General features: G+C 41.2%; 1 protein-coding gene and 1 pseudogene across 1 annotated transcript in view; one reads left to right on the top strand and one right to left on the bottom strand.

The window, feature by feature from the left end:
• SLC18B1 (solute carrier family 18 member B1) overlaps positions 1-16,697 on the top strand; it is a 29,117-nt gene extending 12,420 nt beyond the window's left edge. The window contains exons 7-14 of the mRNA XM_042939860.1: positions 2,836-2,972; positions 6,218-6,319; positions 8,332-8,423; positions 9,549-9,644; positions 12,360-12,434; positions 13,126-13,219; positions 13,311-13,360; positions 14,042-16,697. Of these exons, the coding sequence (XP_042795794.1) occupies positions 2,836-2,972; positions 6,218-6,319; positions 8,332-8,423; positions 9,549-9,644; positions 12,360-12,434; positions 13,126-13,219; positions 13,311-13,360; positions 14,042-14,108 (713 nt within the window). The 3' untranslated portion in view covers positions 14,109-16,697. The remainder of the gene's footprint in view (positions 1-2,835; positions 2,973-6,217; positions 6,320-8,331; positions 8,424-9,548; positions 9,645-12,359; positions 12,435-13,125; positions 13,220-13,310; positions 13,361-14,041) is intronic.
• Positions 15,398-20,030, bottom strand: LOC122220767 (annotated as a pseudogene).
• Between the last annotated feature and the right edge of the window lie 841 nt (positions 20,031-20,871).

Below are 20,871 nucleotides of genomic sequence, written 5' to 3'. Positions count from 1 at the left end.
TCAAAAATGAATACGTAAATATTTTTTAAAATGGTTCATTAAAAAAATAAAAAAGTTAAATAAAATTAGTGTTTTGGGAGAGCTTATGGAGAGAAGCCTGACAATTAAATTGTCTTTTATTTTGATGATATTGGCAGAATTTTGTGTCCTACAAGTTCTACCCCACTCCTTTACCCCATTCTAGACTCATAGCCAACATGGCTCTTGAGTCAACTTTGGTCCCTCCCTCTCTCTCATCCTTTGTATCTGTGCATCAAGTCCCCTCTCCTGTACTGCTCTAAAGAAATATTTCTAAAGCACAGTCATGGACGTGCCAATCCTCTTATTAAAAATCTGTAAATCTATGAAATGTGAGCCCTATTCTAAAGCTGTGAGGAAGCTGTTGTGAGATCCCAGTAGAGGAGTCACATGATCTGAAACTTGTCCCTTTCGCATCCACTCTAATCCCTCCTCATCCTTCAAAACTTAACTTGTATTACCTCTTCTGGGAAATCCTTCTGAAGCTTCTCGGTCATTGGAATAAATGCTCAGTAAGTAGTGCTGCAGTGATCAGCATGCTTCCTGCCCCTTCACACCTGAGGGGTTCCCTATTTCCCTCCCCTGCTTCCTCGCCTCTACCAGTAGCTTCCTGTGGCAGGCCAGGTCAACCAGGGGGGCATGTCTCTCTCAAAGAATATGTCAGAATTGTGGGGAGCAGAGAGAGTAATTGAGTAGCTTGGAAAAGCTCCTCATCTGTCTCTTAAAGCAGATGATCAGCCTAGGTTTTCATTACTTGGGCTTCTGCAACAGTTTAATTAAACTCATTATGTATTTGTTGCTATGGACGTTCTTATGTACTCTCATTATGATTTCTCATCTTTCCCACTTTGGATTTAGAGAAGGGGACCATTTCTGCCATAATAATTTATCTTATAGCATAAATCCATAATACCTTTTATATGCAAGTAAATATAACCAATTAAAGTTGGTCTTTTATAATTTATATCTTAAAGGTGACTAATGAACATCTTTAATAAACAGTTCAAAATACTCACCAAATGGAGTCTCCTTGCTGGCCCTACTGCACTGAGCCATATGCTAGTGCTTGTCCCCTTTCTAAGTCTATGCACTTTCTGTGGTTGAGTGTCGTGGACTGTGTTTAGCATTGAATATTTGGCTAATAATTAAGAAACTGACATCATGGTTTAACCTTTATCCCTTGTATCCTGACAAAGTCTAAATGTAGCACTTAAAATACTTGAACCGGTCTTTGTGTTTCTTTGAATTTGTTCCATGCTAGATCATTTTTCACCAAGAATTAAGTAATGAAGCATGGTGGGTGTTTTTGGAGAAATGAGAGCATAACAGGGGCTAATCCTCACCCTCAAAGATCTGCCTTACCCAGACCTGGCCAGTATCATCTCTGGCCTGGCACTCCAACAGCCTCCTAACTGGTCCTCTTGTCTCCATTCTCCACAAGGCCACAGAGAGGTCTCTTTAAACCACAGATCTCACTCCTACCCCTCGGTTAGAATCCGTAGTGATTTCTCAGGCCTGTTAGCATGTTTTACAAAGTCTTGCATAACATGCTTCTGCAGTCTGATCTCTCTCTCCACCATGCTGGTGTCCCCTACTCTAATCTCCATCCTCTAGCTTTGCTTCTCTTCTTTCATTTCCTTCAAACTCAGAATAGTTTTCCTCACTGCTGAGTCTTGGAATGTACCATTCCTGGAATAATATGCCTGAATTATTCTTTCCTCCTTCTTTGCTTGCTCATCTTAAGCTCATGCTTTGGGCACCAACTTAGATATTACTACTTGAGGAAAGCCTTCTTTATATGGCTTTCTCTGTTTTTGTTGTTGTTATTGTTGTTGTTTGTTTTTGTTTTTGTTTTATTTTAGCCAACTATCTGCTGTGCTTTGAAAGATTCCCTCCTAGTTCCATCCTTTTTCTCTCCACTCTTTACTGTAACTTCTCTGTGAGAACAGGGTCTGAGCTTGTCTTCTTTGTCTTTGTCTGCCCAGCATTTTGCATGGTACCTGACTCAGCAAAGATATGGCTCAGTAAATTAACGGGAAGACAGGAAAATCACCAGACAATAGTAAACAATGTAAAATGAAATGTGGTTTAGTTGCTAAAATGTAGGGTACAGAGCAGAAGTGCAGTAGGAAACAGAGGAAGGTAAGATTTGTGGAATGATTAGGGCCAGAGCCAGACCTCACAGAGTGAATAGAATTTGAAAAATTAGCAGGAGAAAAAGAAAGGAATCATAGCATGTGACTGGAGGCTTGGATACAACAGTTCCTGTTGCTGGGAACAGTAAAGAATCTGGGTTACTGCAAGGGGGATGCTAGAAGTGAGGTCCGTGCTCAGTTGACCTTGAATGCCCATGTGCTTGATGCATGATTCAGTAACACCCTTCTCAATCTGGTGTTTTCTTTGCCATCAGGAAAAAAGAAAAATTTGTCTGTGCCCTTTGATGAACTCAGATTTCTCCCTTCCTTGATAAAGCTTCTGGCTCTTCCCATGCACCAAATCTAACTTCATATAGTCTCTATCTCATTGGGGGGAAGGCCTCAACTTGCTTCAGAGTTATAACCTATAACCGAAGACCCCCTCTTCTCCTCACACTCTGATTCCAGTGGATTCTTTATCAATTTGAGAAATTGTCTTTAAGAAGACTGAATGTGGCTTCTAGGTGTGAAAAATTTATACGCAAATGCAGACAATATGCAATTTTAGGCAAACTCAGAGGTGCAGTTATTTTGATTACCAGATAAAAGATGGCCTTACCAATTTCACTTTTCCAAATAGGTTAGAATTTTAATTACTCTTTTTTGGATTTTTTACCCTTAGACTCTGATCCAGGTGAACACTCGTTCTGGAAACTCATCACGTTACCCAAGATTGCACTTATAGCCTTCGTCATCAACTCCCTCAGCTCGTGTTTTGGCTTCCTTGATCCTACTCTGTCTCTCTTTGTTCTGGAGAAGGTGAGTAGCCTGCTTGTCAGAGAGCTCTGCACTGTAGAAGGTGGGTGCACTTGCTTGCTCTGGGGCCCCACTCTGTAGAAAGACTCCCGAGTGGCTGTGAGGAGACAGAATGAGATCTACACCCCAACACAGCCTGTCCCCTCCCTCTGTGACATCCCTTTCACCAGGGGTCTGATTCAGGGCAAGTGAAAGAAGCTTTTCACCGAGTGGCCCAAACATTGGTCTCTTTTTCAAGGTCTTGCTTGAGTCATCACATGTCTGGCTTGGGAATTATCCTGAGTGCTTGACAAGGACACTTTTCCTCTACTTGTTTGAATTCCAGTGAAGCATCTGGGGTACTCCGTAGCTCATTTAATGTTCTTCACTAACAGGTCCCCTGTGGGTCCACTTACTTTTTAGGCTGTTACGTATAATTGAATGACTATGGAATATATTAATCTGGGATGGTAGAAAGGAACCGAGATGACGACTTCTTCTTCTTCTTCTTCTTCTTCTTCTTCTTCTTCTTCTTCTTCTTTAGTACTGGAAAATAAATTCTGAATGTAAAGGGTTGTTGTAGAGATTTGCTCTTAGATATTTCTTTTCCTTCTCTTCTTTTTTTTAATTTAGAGAGAGAGGTTAGAGCATGAGTGAGGGAGAAGGGCTGAGGGAGGGAGAGAATCTTTAGCAGTTTCTGTCCTCAGTGCATAGCCTGAAGTGGGGCCCAGTGTGGGGTTCGATCCCCTGACCCTGGGATAATGATCTGAGCTAGAGTCGGAGGCTTAACCGGCTGAGCCACCCAGGCGCCCCACTCTTAGATATTTCTGAAAAAAGGATTATCAATGATGTGATAAAGTATATGACCAACTCTGGTAGTTAATTATACTGAAGGATTAACATGTGTTTATCGAGGTAGAAATCTAATTGTGGCCCATGCTGACTTTATGTGAGGTACTGGAATTAAAAAAGCCGTTACCAGAAACACAACTCCTCAACGGCACTAGGGACGGTTTTGTGTTTGTGAAATATCCAAAAAGATAAACGTGGACACTGTCATTTTGGTGCCTTGCCCAAGGCTTAGAAAATAATATAATATCTTGTTTAAGCAGTGAGCATCCATAAGGTAACAAGAAACATATTTTGTATTTATGAGGACACATTCCAGTCACATCAACAGTGTATCTCTCCAGGAGTCATTTTTGTATCTTCTTAAGAATTTCTGCCCACATGAGGAAAAAATATCTTAGCCAATGTCTGGTAAATCCCAGTTGCGCATGTCTATTTCATAAAAAATCTTTACAAGTGTCATTTTCTAAATACAGTGAGAAATACATCTTTGAGGGGCACCTGGGTGGCTCAGTCGGTTGAGCGTCCGATTTCGGCTCAGGTCATGATCTCACGGTTCGTGGGTTTGAGCCCTGCCTCAGGCTCTGTGCTGATGGCTCAGAGCCTGGAGCCTGCTTCGGATTCTGTGTCTCCCTCTCTCTCTGCCCCTCCTCTGCTCATGCTCTATTTCTCTCTGTCTCAAAAATAAATAACACATTAAAAAAAAATTAAAAAAAATACATCTTTGAGTTTTCCTGTTTTTTTATAGAAAGTTTTTTTATCCTATTGCCATTCTTCTGACTTTACATCATTGTTTGAATTGACAGTTCACTGTCCAGTCACTGGTGACCCAGCCTTTTAGGCTGCGAGGGCTCCATGCTGTCTTGACCAGTTATAAAACCGGAAGAAGACATCTCTGACTTTTTTCTTCCTCCTCGTATCTTTCAGGGACTAATTTGTCATAAAGTTGTTGAAATGTACATGGACTCCTATATAAATCTCATGTGCTTACTTAAGAAAATCAGTTAAGGAAATTAAGGAAATGAAAACAACTCAGTTAACCAAAGAAAGGTGTTTGTATCATGCTGGTAATAGTAACAATATCACAGAGTGATGTGGTTAACTTACTGTTTTAAAAGCCTTTTGTAAAGTGTCATACTGTGTGATTCTTTAAATTAGATATTAGCATCCCTTTGAAATGGATAGAATAGATATTATCCTCTGGGTTTTTCACATCAGTATACTGCAGTCCGTGGACAGTAAGCATCGCCTAGTTGCTTATTACAAATCAGAATCTCTGGTCCCATCTCATACCTTTTGAATCAGAAATTCTAGGTCTGAAGCCTAAGAACCTTTTTGTTTTTTTCCATCCCTTGAACCAAAGCATGTTAGCCCTGGATCCAACTAAGAAACCCTTTTAACAGGTTCTCTGGGAGGTGCCTCGGTGGCTCAGTCAGTTAAGGGACCAACTGTTGATTTCTGTTCAGGTCATGATCTCAAGGTTCAAGCCCTGTGTCTGGCTCTGTGCTGCTTGGGATTCTCTCTCTCTCTCCCTCTCTCTCTGTCCCTCCCCTGCTCTCATGCTCACTCTCTCAAAATAAGTAAACAAACATTAAAAAAAAAAGTTCTCTGGGTAATTCTGATGCACATAAAGTTTATGCAGCACTGGTTTAAACGTCAAAATATATGTGAAAATACTATGGTTCATAGAAACAAATTTATACGTACAATATCAAATGCTGCAAAACAAGATATCTAGGACTTTTGACCTCTGATTAGATTTTTTTCCCCCTCGTAAAGAAAAAGTAATCCATTTAAAAAAGTAAGACCAAAATTAGGGAGGATGCTAAGTGTTAATAGTGGGCTCATGGTAGATAACAAGAGCTGAAGAAGTGTGTAGAAAAGATTTATGTGTGGGGCACTTGGGTGGCTCAGTCGGTTAAGTGTCCAGCTCTTGATTTTGGCTCAGGTCATGATCTCACGGTTCATGAGTTTGAGCTCTGCATCGGGCTCTGCACTGATAGCACGGAGCCTCCTTGAGATTCTTTCTCTCCCTCTCTCTCTGCCCTTCCCTGCCCATTCATTCTCTCTCTCTGTCTCAAAGTAAATAAATCAACTTTTTTTTTTTTTAAAAAAAAGAAAAGATTGGGGCGCCTGGGTGGCTCAGTCGGTTAAGCGGCCGACTTCAACTCAGGTCATGATCTCACGGTCCGTGAGTTCGAGCCCCGCATCGGGCTCTGTGCTGACAGCTCAGAGCCTGGAGTCTGTTTCAGATTCTGTGTCTCCCTCTCTCTGACCCTCCCCCATTCATGCTCTGTCTCTCTCTGTCTCAAAAAATAAATAAACGTTAAAAAAAATTTAAAAAATAAATAAAGAAAAGATTTTTGTTTATGTAAAAAATGACTTACTGGTGTAACTCTAATAAAAAATTTCTTTTACAGTTTAATTTACCAGCTGGCTATGTGGGACTGGTATTCCTGGGTTTGGCACTATCCTATGCCATTTCTTCACCGCTGTTTGGTTTACTGAGTGATAAAATACCAGTACGTACACTTAACCTACGTTTGAGAAACACCTTTGTGTATTTAGATTGGTGAGCTTTCCAGCTGTACTTCTGGAAGTCTAGAGGTCCATTGATTAGAATTGACATTCAAATTTTAAAAAAAAATTAGCTTATTACTGTTTAATTGAGAAATAAAATTGTAAGATATTTAAAGTGTGCATCATGGTGATTTGGGATCCGAATACATTGTGAAAGGATGTCCTCTGTCAAGTTAATTAACACAGCCATCACCTCTGTATTATCTCTCTGTTTTTTGTTTTTTTTTTTTTTTTTTTTTTACTTGAGGGGGTGAGAACACTTAAATTGTACTATATTCAATTTTTGGAGTTGATGGAGAGGTTCCCATGTCTTCCAACCTGCCATCACTCAGAGAACATTCACTTTTAATTGCTTCTTCTGGGGAAAAGGGGTCTGTGCTAACAAGGCTATTGAAAAACTATTGGATTAGACTCTCTAAAGGATGAAACTCACTTGATGCAAAATACACGGATTGGCCTTAATAATTAGGGCAGGGGGCTCCTGGGTGGCTCAGTCAGTGGAACGTTCGATTCTTGATTTCAGCTCAGGTCATGATCTCACGGATGGTGAGTTCAAGCCCCACATCGGGCTCTGCACTGACAGTGCGGAGCCTGCTTGGGATTCTCTCTCTGCCCTTGCCCCACTCACGCTCTCTCTCAAAAATAAATAAGCATTTAAAAAAATAAAGTAATTAGGGCAGAGTCCCTAATTAGGGCTCGGTCAGACTGAGAGGAGATTAAAATTTAGTTTTTTTCTGTGGGAATGAAAGGAGTAGCTACATAAATGTACATTGCTTATCCTGTAGCTATCCTGATAGAAATTCCCTTCTGTTCTCCTTTGCTTAGGTCTAAACCATTCACTCCAGATGCTGGTAAACAGTACTAGTAAGTACTGTTAACCAAATACCAAGCTTCTGTGGCTTTAGTGCTTTTTACTTGTTTGCATTTCCTCTCTTTGTTAAACTTGCATAAACATTTATCACAACCTAAATTACATAGAGATTACTTAGTAACCCAGGTGACAAAAAGCAAGTGTCTTAAACAGTGATTGGAGCTTGTTTTAAGACAGTCTTATTTAACTGAGCAGCTATTTAACTCCTAGAATTTTCAGCCTGCATTCAAGTAGTTTAAAAGGAGTAATTTTATTGGGTGCTTTTTAAATAGTGTGAATTTTTCAGGTACTGTATCTACTAGGTGGTTCCTTGTGATGACTGTGTTTTTATTTTTATTTATTTTATTTATTTAAAAAAGTGTTTATATTTATTTTTGAGACAGGGACAGAGCATGAGCAGGGGAGGGGCAGAGAGAGAGGGAGACACAGAATCCAAAGCAGGCTCCATCCAGGCTCTGAGCTGTCAGCACAGAGCCCAATGCGGGGCTCAAGCTCGTCAACTGTGAGATCATGACCTGAACCGAAGTTGGACGCTCAACCGGCTGAGCCACCCAGGCGCCCCAATTTTATTTATTTTTTTAAATGTTTATTCATTTTTTGAGAGAGAGAGAGAGAGAGAGACAGAGAGAGAGCGAGTAAGAGAGGGGCAGAGGGAGAGAGGGAGACAAAGAATCCAAAACAGGTACCAGACTCTGAGCTGTCAGCACAGAGCCCGACATGGAGCTTGAACTCATGAACCTGAGCCTAAGTCAGATGCCTAACCGACTGAGCCATCTAGGCGCCCCAGGATGGCTGCTTTTTAAATTGTTACTTTGGGGATAGTTCATCATGTGTAAAATCTACAATACACTCCCTTCCCAAGGAATCCTTGTCCTTAGAAACTCCCTATCTTGGGTATATTGTCTCGCTTTTCTGTTTACCATCTACCTATTTTCTCTTAAATGTAAAGTTTCATTTTCTTCGATGTATTTGGATTTTTCAATGTCAGGGCTTGTGTTCTTCAGTGATTTTTGTGTATATCCTTTGATTGTGGAGGGGCTTTACCTCTCAGGGGTTTTTTCGGACTCTCCTTCTCTTTACCAGCATCTCAGGAAATGGTTTCTGGTTTTGGGAAACATAATCACAGCCGGATGCTACATGCTCTTGGGACCTATCCCGGTCTTGCACATTCAAAGGTAATGTTTTTTCCTTCTTCTGTATTTTTGGCTGAATAACATTAAGAATTACTACAGAAATTTTTTGTGTGCTGCTGGTATGGTTTCGTATTTTGAACCTTATTATTTAAATAACTACCTTGATTTAAGACTCTATTGAATTGTTGGGTTGGACTGGCAGTATTCTACCTTACCAGAAGGTGGCACTGCTACAAGCAGATAGAAAATGCATCATCACATCTGGATCAAATGCGAAAAACGCTTCTCCCTTTGTGTTTCAATTGCACGCTTATTTGTACTTTATTTTGAAAATAGCATTTGTTGCTGCCTCCCTTTGGTTGATAGCTGTTAAAACGTGGGGTTTTTTCCCCTACTCTTTCTCAATCCTTGAGTCTGGGATCAAGTCTTTTTTTTGTTTGTTTCTGTATTATTCTTAGCATGTGGTACCGGCTCATTGGAGCTTGTTAAGGGTAATGTATTTGCTAAAATAAAGGGAGCTTAGAGCTTTCAGCTGGTTCTGGGATCAAGTGTGACATGGAAAGGGCAAGGATTTCAGAGTCCTTCACATTTGGGTTTGCATTTTGCTTTGCCACTTACTAGGTGTGTGAACTCCGGCAAATCATTTAGCTTCCGAGAGCCTTAGTGTTCTTATCTCCAAAAAGGAGCTGATGATGGTGCTTACTTGGCAGAATATTGCTGCAAGGATTCAATGGGGGTAATGGATGTTAAGCCATTCAGTGTGGGAAGCCGAGCAAATTAGTTAGTTCCTGCCCTTCTTTACCAGTTCCCTTCTATGCCATTTTTTTCTGTCCATTGAATTTCAAAGCCAAGTGATTGAAGGAGCAGCGTTAACATTTAACCAATTTTGAAAAGATTCCGTATGGTGATAAGAGGGCATGTGATATATGTGACCAAAGAAATTGAGGTATCGTGGTGAATTGATTCGCCACCCCCCTCAAAGTGGGAGGAGCCAGAGGGTGCTGTCTCTGAATGAAGTGGGATCAGATGGGAATGAGGCCGACTAGTGATGCCATCTCAGAAGCACGCTTCTCTGGGATTCAGCCTGCCCTCCTTAACTTGAGCCCTGTGTCTATCAACATGCTCATGTTGTTTTGTTTTGTTTCTTTTTCCAAAACTCTTTTGCAGCCAGCTCTGGCTGCTGGTGCTGATATTAGTCCTGAATGGCGTCTCTGCTGGAATGAGTATCATTCCAACCTTCCCGGAGATTCTCAGTTGTGCATAGTAAGTTACCTCTGTGCTTGCGGAGCTGTGTTGCAAATAGCAGTGAGCATCACAGGCTTTCTTGAATTTCTCAATTTTGTAGGATGTTGGATTTTTTTTTTCCACAAGACCAAATCTTCATGATTTTATGTCACACAATATTCTGATATAAATACTGCATGCAATAATACTGTAATTGAAATGAAAATACAGTAAAACCTTGGTTTGTGACCAGAAACATGCTTATAATCCAAAGCACTTGTATATCAAATCGAATTTCCCCTTAAGAAATGATGGAAATTCAGATGATTCGCTCCACAACCCAAAAATATTCATATAAAAATGATTATAATACTATAATATAATACAAAATAATAAAGCACAAAATATAAAGAAAGATAAACAAATTAACCTGCACGTACCTTTGAAAACCTTCGTGGCTGGTGTGAGGGAGATGAGAGAGGAAGGTTATTGTGTAGAATGACTTTCACTATCACTAATGGAATCTCTGCTATCTACTGGCTCAATGGAATCTTGTTGTTGTTTTTTTTTTTTTTCGTGCAACTTTAACAAGGAACCTATCCAATGACACTCGCCTTTGCCTCTTTTTGAGGATTTTGAGGAAATGTGACATTGCATTGATGATCGCCCACAGTCTTGCAGTGAGAGAGAAGAATCATTGCCTCAGTTGTGATCCTGTCCCATTCATGGTCACATGCTACTCTTGTTGCAAGACAGTCGCTCATTTATCAAGTTAAAATTTGTGAGAAATGTTTGCCCGTCTTACAGAACACTCGTAGAACAAGTTACTTGCAATGCAAGGTTTTACCGTATATGGTAATATTATACAATGATAGGTAATATATGGTAATATTATACAATGATAGGTAAAATGAGTTGTGGATGGAGGCTTGGCTTGGTTGATGCCTAGGAACAGAAACACTTTTGAAAAGCTAAAGCACAACGGAAAGCCCTCAGCATTGTTTCCTTCTCATGGAGAAGGTTCATACAAGGGCACACAATGACCAGGTAAAATGATTCTAGTCCCATTTCCAGTGCGGGGTCGGGAGAGGGGGCAGCTCCCACACCACCAAGCAATTCTCCCAAACCAGCTAGGTGTCCTACAATGCAACTCCGTTCTGAGACTATCCGTCTGGTGATATCATCAGATCCCACAGGTGAGGGACTCCGTCCCACAGATTGCCCTCTGCTTCAGGTGCTAGTTACAAGTTCACATGTGCTTCCGACTGACTGGCCCGTGCATCAGAGGTTCCCTTGACAACCTCCTTAGATTCAATTAATCTGCTAGAGTGACTCACAGAACTCAGGAATCCAGCGTACTTGTTAGATTCAGTGATTTGTTACAAAAGAGATTAGAGGATACGAATCAACAACCAGACGAAAAGACACAAAGAGTAACCTGAACAAAGGAACTTCTGTCCTTGTGGGTTTTGGAGCCCTGGCACACTGGCATGTGGAAAGGGTCTGGTTTACCAACTCAGCAGCTCTCTCGCCCTGTCCTTTTGGGATTTTTGTGGACGCTTACGTACTGCTGATTGGTTAAATCACTCACCATTGGCCATTGATTCCATCTCCAGCCTGGCCCCTCTCAGAGGTGGGGGGTTCTGGTCTTGGGGTTGGAAGTTCTAACCCCTCTAATCACATGGTTGACTCTCTGGGCAACCAGCCCCCTAAAAGCCACCACATGAACATAACAAAAAAGGTACTTGAAATTGTTTTAATCACTTAGGAAATTCCAAGGGTGTTATGGGTTCTATGCTGCAAACAGGAGGGAGACCAGATATATATTTCTTATTATGAATCACAGTCTCGCGCCGGGTATTTGTCACTTGGCCATCGGTGTTGTTTACTAGGCATGATGGTAAAGAACACCATGTGAACTAGAGCAGGGAGGAGATCCACTGGGTTGACTCAGTATTCTCTGAGGAATAGTGAGTTGCCTCCGTGTTTTTCTAAAAGTTGCCCATTATTCTCTTTGCATGTTCATCTCATTTTAAGAATTTCTCAGGGGCGCCTGGGTGGCTCAGTCGGTTGAGCGTCCGACTTTTGCTCCGGTCATGATCTCACGGGTTCGCGGGTTCGAGCTGCACATGGGCTTGCTGCTGTCAGCAGGGGGCCCACCTCTGAGCCTCTGTCCCCCCCTCTCTGGCCCTCCCCTGCTCACCCTCTCTCTCTCAAAAATAAATAGAACATAAAAAAAAAGAATTTCTTAATTATGTATTTTTATGAGACTTCATGCAAATGGGTCATGATTCTTAATATCATGTTTTAGATATGCAGTAAAATTATTTTTAGAAAACCATGGAGTAGAGGTAACTATGAAAATTCCTTCAGATTAGATTCGCTTTTATCTTGGAGACGGAGTGTTCTGTCTGTTGGTTTTGTTCAGATTATTCCCAGTCTCTTTAAAAAAATTTTTTTTTAACGTTTATTCATTTTTGAGAGACAGAGTGTGAACAGGGGAGGGGCAGAGAGAGGGAGACACAGAATCCGAAGCAGGCTCCAGGCTCTGAGCTGTCCACACAGAGCCCAACACAGGGGTTTAACCCACTATCCAGGAGATCGTGACCTGAGCCAAAGTCGAACGCTTACCCCAGTGAGTCACCCAGGTGCCCCCAGATTATTCCCAGTCTCTTAATTTATTTGTCACACACTGTTCTTTGCTTTCACGCAGGTTTCCCTGTCCATAACAGATCTACTCTTATCTCTTTGCAGCGAAAATGGATTTGAAGAAGGATTAAGTACCTTGGGACTTGTGTCGGGGCTCTTCAGTGCCATGTGGTCAGTTGGGTGAGTAGCCATTTCGTTCACACCTGCAAGATGGAAAATACTATCTGCATTTGCCTGAAGAAACTGACACCGAGAGGTCTGATGAGGTGCCCAAAGGCACTTAATTCATTTAGGGCAGAGTTGGAGTCCTAACCCCACACCCTCTGACTCCAAGATCACTGGTTTTTACCAGCAGTTGAATACCTAATCAAAATGGTCCCTATATACTTTGTCTTAAGTGACCTTTCTAAGTTCCTTTAACAGGTCATGTCTCAGTATTCTTCATTTGTTTTGTTTTTATTCTTTGCTATTCCTGAGGAATAAATGTATGCTGGAACTGTAGAATATCTCAATAAATATGTCCAGACTTGAGTTATTTTAAATACAATTATTGAGAACAATAGAGAGAATCATATAAGGGTTCTTTTGCGTGCATGTCACGTTTTTAAAATGTTTATGTAAGGCACCAACTTTTTAGAAGCAGTTATAATTTTAGAATTGTTTAAAAAGCGTTAAACATCATCATGATCGGGTAGAATCGGTTTTGTCGCACCCAGTGCTCCGTCCAGGAATTGGCTTCTGTCTTCAGTACTTACAGTCCAATTTAATGAAGGTCTATGATTGAGGGATCATGCGGCCTTTAGGAAATAATTCTTTTTTTTTTTTTTTTTTTTTTTTTTACACTATTGAATACGCTTTCTTCTTTTCTTAGTGCTTTTATGGGACCCACACTGGGTGGATTTCTTTATGAGAAAATTGGCTTTGAATGGGCAGCTGCTGTGCAAGGTCTTTGGGCTCTGACAAGTGTGAGTAGCCTTTTGTGTTCATCTTCCTGGCATTTGCAGAGAAGTGTTATTTGGAGCGTTGGCATTAACTGCCCCTTTCACTGTGTTAAAGGGATTGGCGATGGGCTTGTTTTACCTGTGGGAGCACGCACAGAGAAGAAGGTATGGTCGGTTCTTGGGCTTATTTTTTCCCCTTTAAAAATCAGCCCTCGAAGCACCTGGGTGGCTCAGCTGGTTACCCATGAGATCTTGATCTCGGCTCAGGTCATGATCTCACAGTTGGGTTCGTGGTTGGAGCCCCTCATGTGCTCTGCACTGACTCGTGGAGCCTGTTTGGGATCCCCCCCGCCGACCCTCCCCTGATCATGTGCTCTCTCTCTCTCTCTCTCAAAATAAGTAAACATTAGGGGCTCCTGGGTGGCTCAGTCGGTTAGGCATCCAACGTCAGCTCTGGTCATGATCTCACAGACCATGGGTTTGAGCCCCTCGTCGGGCTCTGTGCTGGCAGCTCAGAGCCTGGAGCCTGCTTCGGATTCTGTGACTCCTTCTCACTCTGCCCCTCCACCTCTCACGCTCTGTCTCTCTCTGACTCTCTCTCAAGCATAAATAAACATTACAAAAACATTAAAAAAAAAAAAAGTGAACATTAAAAAAAGAAAAGTCAGCCCAGGGCAGTGGAAAAGAAATAGCCATTTTACACCCTTCCTTCAGGCAGAAGATTTCTGGGCACTGTAAGCCTCATCACTTGGTAGATGGCATTTAAGGGGAAAGGCAGAGGTGTAGGTACTGGGTCTTTTTAAGATGAGAAATAGTATGGTACTCCTCTTTTTCCCTTCAACACAGATCGAAACTCCAAAATATCCTCGGCACAGAGGAAGAGAAAACTGCTCTCTTACCTGATGAAATCTAGCCCTAAGAATCCTGGATGGATACCCGTGGGGAGACTGATGGCTCCTGGCCTTGAACATCAAAGTTGAAAGGGGTTTTCTTACTATTACACGTAAAACCCCACAGACCCTACCTACACCACCATCCTGAAAGTCTCAACATATTTTTGGAGAATCCTGTGTTGGGCTTTCCTGAAAAGCTGGCCCGTTGAACCAGCCATGTGTGAAACATTAAGTGTGAGAAGAGCGGTTGAGAATCAGCAAGTTTGTGTTTTTAGGTGATCGAATTTGTCCGTCAAGAGGTTATTGACTCCAGGTCTCCTGATTCCTCTGTTTACTTTTTATTCTAAATGCACTAATTCTGTGAATATACCTTTTCTTTATTAACAGGGAAATAAATGAATTAATTTGATATGCCTCTAAGTAGTACCAAGATTTCTCAAAATGTATAGAATAGTTACTGTGAAATCAGTTTTTAAAAGGCATGCTTTATCTGGGTCCTAAGAGTTTTGTTCTTTTCAAAAGGCAAAATTCCTTCCTCCCATGCAAAAGTTGCATAGTATTCCCAGGCCCTCAGCTCTTCTAGAAGTTTCTTTTGTGTGAGAGTTACAAGAACAACCTTACTTTAGATTTTCCCTTTTGTAACATACTTTATGAATTATGATCTGGATTTATAAACAATACTTAGTATAACATTACTCATTTCCCTTAATGTCTGTATTTCAGTTCTGTCATCTGTTTTTTGTTTTTTTGTTTTTTGTTTTTTTTTTTAAACCTACTTCTGGTAGATGTATCCCATTCCCAAGCAAGCAAGCCCACAGGATTGCTTACTATATTTCAGGGAAGGGGTTTGTCTGACTTCACGTAAAATCCGTGCTGTTGCTTGAAGTGGGTGAATCCCTACTGTGTAGTTCTCATACCTTCTTCTGTGTTTCCATGGTGTAGTAGCCATGTTTATCCCTTCACCCCCCATTTTTTAAATAGAAGAAGTGTATTAATTCAAAAATATTTATTGAATGACTTCTCTAAACTGACAGTCTGTGACGTGCTAGGAATTGAACTGTGATCAAAATAAACACAATCTCTGCTTTTTGGAACTTGATGGATGGACAACATATAAATAAATACCAGACTCTCCTGTTATCTTACAGAGTTGCTATTAAGGGGAAAACATGGTGATAGGAAAGAGAAAGTGGCTGGAGTCATTAGGTGTGGGGTTCTAATTTAGATAAGGCCTCTCCATGGAGGTGAGACATTTGAACTGAGACCCGAAGGATGAGAATAAGGCGGTCATCCCGAGGGAGAGCCTTCCCTAGCCCGTGCCAAAGGGTTTGTCATGGTCAAAGATGACACTGTGGCCCATGTGGCTGAAATCTAGTAAACAGAGGATGTTAGGAAGGTAGGAAGGAACTAGCTTCTCAACAGGGGATGCCAGAATTTGATTCATGTTTCAGGAGGGCCATTGTCTAGCAACGATGGAGGGAGATCTACGGGAGCTTGGAGACAGAGAGAGAGAGAGACATGAGTAGTTTGGACCATGGAGGTGGTGGTGGAGATGTAGCATAAAAGATGTGTTTGGAAGGGGAGCCAACAGGACCTGCTCATGTAGAAGGAGGGGAGAGAGGAATTTAGGGGTGACTCAAGGTTTTGGCTTGAGGATGTATGTGGGTGGATGAGAGTGCCTCTTAGTGAGATGGGGAAGAATAGGAGCAAATCAAATCCTGAAGGGGAAAAATAACCCAGGGTGGGATGCCCTGTAACAACACCACCAGAGCGAAAAAAAGAAAAGAAAAGAAAATTAAAAGGATGATGGAGATGGGGATGATGGAGAGCAACCACGTGTTGGAAAATTGGCTTTCATTGCGGAAATCTTCATTGCCCTTCTCCCCCGAAGTCCTCCGTTGTGGGCACTCCAGAGGGTGGTCCAGTGCATGTGAGAAGGAGTAGCCGGTCACTCAGCCCCCTGTGCCCCACTTCCCGGAGTGGAACAGGGATGGAGTGTGCCCCTGACCCGCTGCACCCCAGCGTGGGCCCAGGGGCCCAGTTTGCCGCGGAACACCTGCAGTTCCCGCCGCTGCCGCACGGGGCCGCTATTAAATCACTGTGGCGATGGATCCTGCAGCTCCCAGCTGGGGCGCTGCGACCGGGCTCGCGGGGCTCGCATGCCACATGGCTCCGGGCCACCAGCGCTGTTGACCGTCACCGCAAAGATTCCAGGCTTTCTGGCGTGAGGTTTCTGCCCCCCTTCCCAAACACGATGCTTCCAATACCTGCCGCCGTCTACCTGTGTATTTACAGACACTTTGTGCAAAAACACCTTTGCTACTTCCTCATTTTATGATTTTGCAGATGCTAAAATAGATGACAAAAATTTAAAACCATGAGAAAAGAGAGAGGAACTTTGATGAAAAGGTGGGTCAAAACTCTCAGGGAAATCACTGTGTGTTTATATTTTTATAGATCTGTATGCCTCTAAATGTAACAAAGACACCCAGCTTAAAAGAAACCTTTTTTTTTTTTTTTTAAATGAGACCGAATGTAGAATAATAAATAAAAGGTATCATATATACGTATAGACATGCAAATTAATCCAAATGGAAAATAAAATAAGAAGGGCAAATAAAAATTCACAAATCGTTTTTCTGAAACTTTTTTTTTTTTTCGCCTTGATAATTGCTGGTTCACATGCGGTTGAAATAATACACAGAAATAATACGGAGACCAGGTTTGCTCCATACCCAGGTTCCCCCAGTGGTGACATCTTGCAACAGGACGGTACAATATTAAAACCAAGATGCGGTCAAGATACACAACAGTCCCATCCTTCATGTTGTCCTTTTATAGGCATATCCGCTTCCTTCTCACCCTCACCCCCTCCTTAATCCTAGGCAAGCACTACTCTGTTCCCCAGTTCTATAATTTCATCATTTCAAGAACGTGTTCAAATGGAATCCTATAGTATGTTACCTTTTGGGATTGTTTTTTCTCATTCAGCCAAATGCTCTTTAGATCGTGTACATATTGGTGGTTAATTTCTGTATATTGATGAGTAGCATTCCATGGTATGGATATGCAGTATGTTTACTCATCCACTTAAGAACATCTGGATTGTTTCCATTTTATGATTATAAACACAAATAAACTATACTATGAACATTCACTTTCAGGGTTCTTTTTTGTGAACACAAATCTTTACGTCTCTGGGATAAATGCCCAGGAATACAACTGCTGGGTTGTATGATACTTCATTTTTGCCCCAAATAACCCACTTATTTACATAGGAAATTTGATTTAGACAATACATGTTAAATATCATACCTTAATGTAATATTCTATTTACTTGTTTATTAATTTATCGAGATTCAATATGTTAAATATACCCTCTTAAATCTAGGTGGCAAAAGAAGTGGGTAATAATACTGCATAGCCAACTAATTTTTATTAAATACAGTTAATAAATGAGAAATAAAGAAGCAGGTATCTCTATTTACATACAATCGTATCAAAAGGGAATGATCCAAAAATGACTACTATGACAGTTACCTTTCCTTTGGTATCACTGTCATATGTCCTCAGTTTATGAGATACATGCACAGAAGAGTACATCTCAGAAACAACATAGTTAGACTGAAAAAATACCTGTCTAAGGTATGAAAAGAAACTGAAGTCTGCTTATTTAGTCTTCATTAGGAAAACTTGCAACTTTGAAATATTTGCCCTAGTTTCCTTCAGAAAATTCACAGCTTCACTTCTAATCCCAGCGTATTTATAGTTTGAGTTATAGGGAATGATCTAGGGAAGCATGATAATAACTTTTGATTTACAGTTTAGTGTGATTTCGTCATCAGTAGTAAAACAAAGTGTATTTCTTGTTGACAATGGTTCAACAATAGTGTGACAAATACAAATACAAAAACAATCGGTTTTAAGTTTTTGTCATTCAAGATAAATTTGAATACCAAATTAGCTGTCACATTATTATGTATTTTAAAAGTGACGGATACAAGATCAGTTGTTGGATGAATTCAGATAGAGCTTTCTTTTTGCTTTTAAGAGAAAACCAGTGTAGATAAATACTTCATTTAAACATAATACTAATACCTTTTCTTTTATTTTTTTTATATGAAATTTATTATCAAATTGATTTCCATACAACACCCAGTGCTCATCCCAAAAAGTGCCCTCCTCAGTACCCATCACCCACCCTCCCCTCCATCCCACCCCCATCAACCCTCAGTTTGTTCTCAGTTTTTAAGAGTCTCTTATGGTTTGCCTCCCTCCCTCTCTAACTTTTCTTTCCCTTCCCCTCCCCCATGAAATATGGCCTTTTGTAGCAACGTGGATGGAACTGGAAAGAGTGTTATGCTAAGTGAAATAAGTCATACGGAGAAAGACAGATACCATATGTTTTCACTCTTATGTGGATCCTGAGAAACTTAATACCTTTTCTTTGTACACTTGGAGAACTTTGGGCTATACTCATTTCCCTATTGTTTTCTGTTCTATCACTGTTACTGGTTGGCTTTTGCCTCTTCTATTTGTGTGATAAAAATCAGAGTCACTTGGTTGCCGATGAGTCCATTCCTAAGAGATCCATTCCCCGGATCCAGAACATGGTGGGGAGGCAACAAGGATGTCTGTGAGGAAGCAACCCGGTCATCTCATGGTAAGGTGGCTGCCACATTGGATTACATGCACGCCGCTGCACATTTTTTTAAAGAAAACATATTCTTGAGGTAAAGCAGCATTATTAATTGGAAAAAAAAACAAAAACAAAAACAAACCTGCCTAGAACAGTAAGATCTGCTGACAACATCTTCATTTCTGTAGCTAGTGAATTTATCTTCACACGGCTTTCAAGACCATGTTTAGTGGGTTCAGAAGAGCGAGAACTCCCAAGCAGATATTGCACATTAATTGATCACCCATGTAAATGAATTCCGTGTACCAGGGCTATGACATAAGATTGGGATTCTGGGTGTTCAAAGCAGACAAACACAAACCTGCAGCTTTTTTTTCTCTGTCTTGGCACAGGGTCACTTTAGTTACTGGTGTGGCCCATAAGAAACTGAAGAAACATCTCCTAAAGCATTTCTAAATTGGGGTCTCTAAATTCTCCACGCTGTCCTGTCTCCTTTTCCAGAGCAGGGAACACGAGGCTAGAGGAGGCACAGTGACCCTGCCCCGCCTCCCTGATTTGCCTGTCATCCCAGAGGGGGCCAGGCAGTGGATAGTTTCTTTTTAAGAAACTGCCAACCTGTTTTCTAGAGTGGCGGGGCCATTTTCCAATTCCCCACAGCGACGCCTGAGTAATCCAGTTTGTTGGTAAGCTGTTTTTCTCTCTGCGTGTGAGGTTTAAACAAAAGAATGAGGCAAGAAATAAGGATAGAGGGCTATTGATCAGAGGGAGGATCAGAGGGAGGGCTATTGAACAGAGGTCGTGTTAGAAGGAAAGCCATCCAGATTATCTAGTAGGAATAGACTTGAATAAGTTCAGGAGAAACCATTCTGGTCAGGCTGACGCAGAAGAGATGGAACAAAGAAGGACTTTGTGGAAAGAGACGGAACAATGAGAAAATAGAGAATGTGAATTAGTTCATGTTCTTTTAACCAGTTATTAGTCAGGGATAGGTGGCCCACTGATCAGCAAGAGTTAAAGATGTGGGTCATAGATGCGCTGGGCCTTGCCCTCAGAATGAAGCCTCTGTCTTGTAGACCTGAGGCAGTAATAATAACAGCAAAAATCACTTAGTCCATCACTATTTTGCAGATGAAGAAAACTGTGGCACATAACTTGCTCACGGTTGCACAGCTAGAAAGTGACTCAAGCCTCTGGCTTCCTTAACCGTTACTCAATACCATCACGACTCATAACTGTAGTGAGGAAAATTCACGTCACCGAAGTTAGCAGTAATTCGACGCAGGACCATACAGAATGTAGTCATCTCCACCCCGAGGAAAGTTCTAGAGTAGATCTGTGTGATAATAGAAGAATAATGTTCTAAAAAAAAAAGAATATGACATGAACTTAAGAGTCAGCTTAGGCCCAGAGAGAGAAATTCCCAGCTGCTGTTGCCCTGTTACTTCTCCTGGCCATTTGGCCTTCGTTCAGTAGAAATCATGCAGTCCCGAAATCAGTTGCATTCTTATACACTAACAATGAAGCAACAGAAAGACAAATGAAGAAACTGATCCCATTCACAGTGGCACCAAGAAGCATAAAATACCTAGGAATAAATCTAACCAAAGATGTAAAAGATCTGTATGCTGAAAACTATAGAAAGCTTATGCAGGTAATTGAAGAAGATATAAAGAAATGGAAAGACATTCCCTGCTCATGGATTGGAAGAATAAATATTGTCAAAATGTCAATACTACCCAAAGCTATCTACACATTCAATGCAATCCCAATCAAAATTGCACCAGCATTCTTCTCGAAACTAGAACAAGCAATCCTAAAATTCATATGGAACCACAAAAGGCCCCGAATAGCCAAAGTAATTTTGAAGAAGAAGACCAAAGCAGGAGGCATCACAATCCCAGACTTTAGCCTCTACTACAAAGCTGTCATCATCAAGACAGCATGGTATTGGCATAAAAACAGACACATAGACCAATGGAATAGAATAGAAACCCCAGAACTAGACCCACAAACGTATGGCCAACTCATCTTTGGCAAAGCAGGAAAGAACATCCAATGGAAAAAAGACAGTCTCTTTAACAAATGGTGCTGGGAGAACTGGACAGCAACATGCAGAAGGTTGAAACTAGACCACTTTCTCACAC

Source organism: Panthera leo, chromosome B2 (assembly GCF_018350215.1).
Source record: "Panthera leo isolate Ple1 chromosome B2, P.leo_Ple1_pat1.1, whole genome shotgun sequence".
Classification (NCBI taxonomy): domain Eukaryota; kingdom Metazoa; phylum Chordata; class Mammalia; order Carnivora; family Felidae; genus Panthera; species Panthera leo.
The sequence above is the reverse complement of the archived record's forward strand: the minus strand, read 5'-3'. Positions and strand labels throughout refer to the sequence as shown.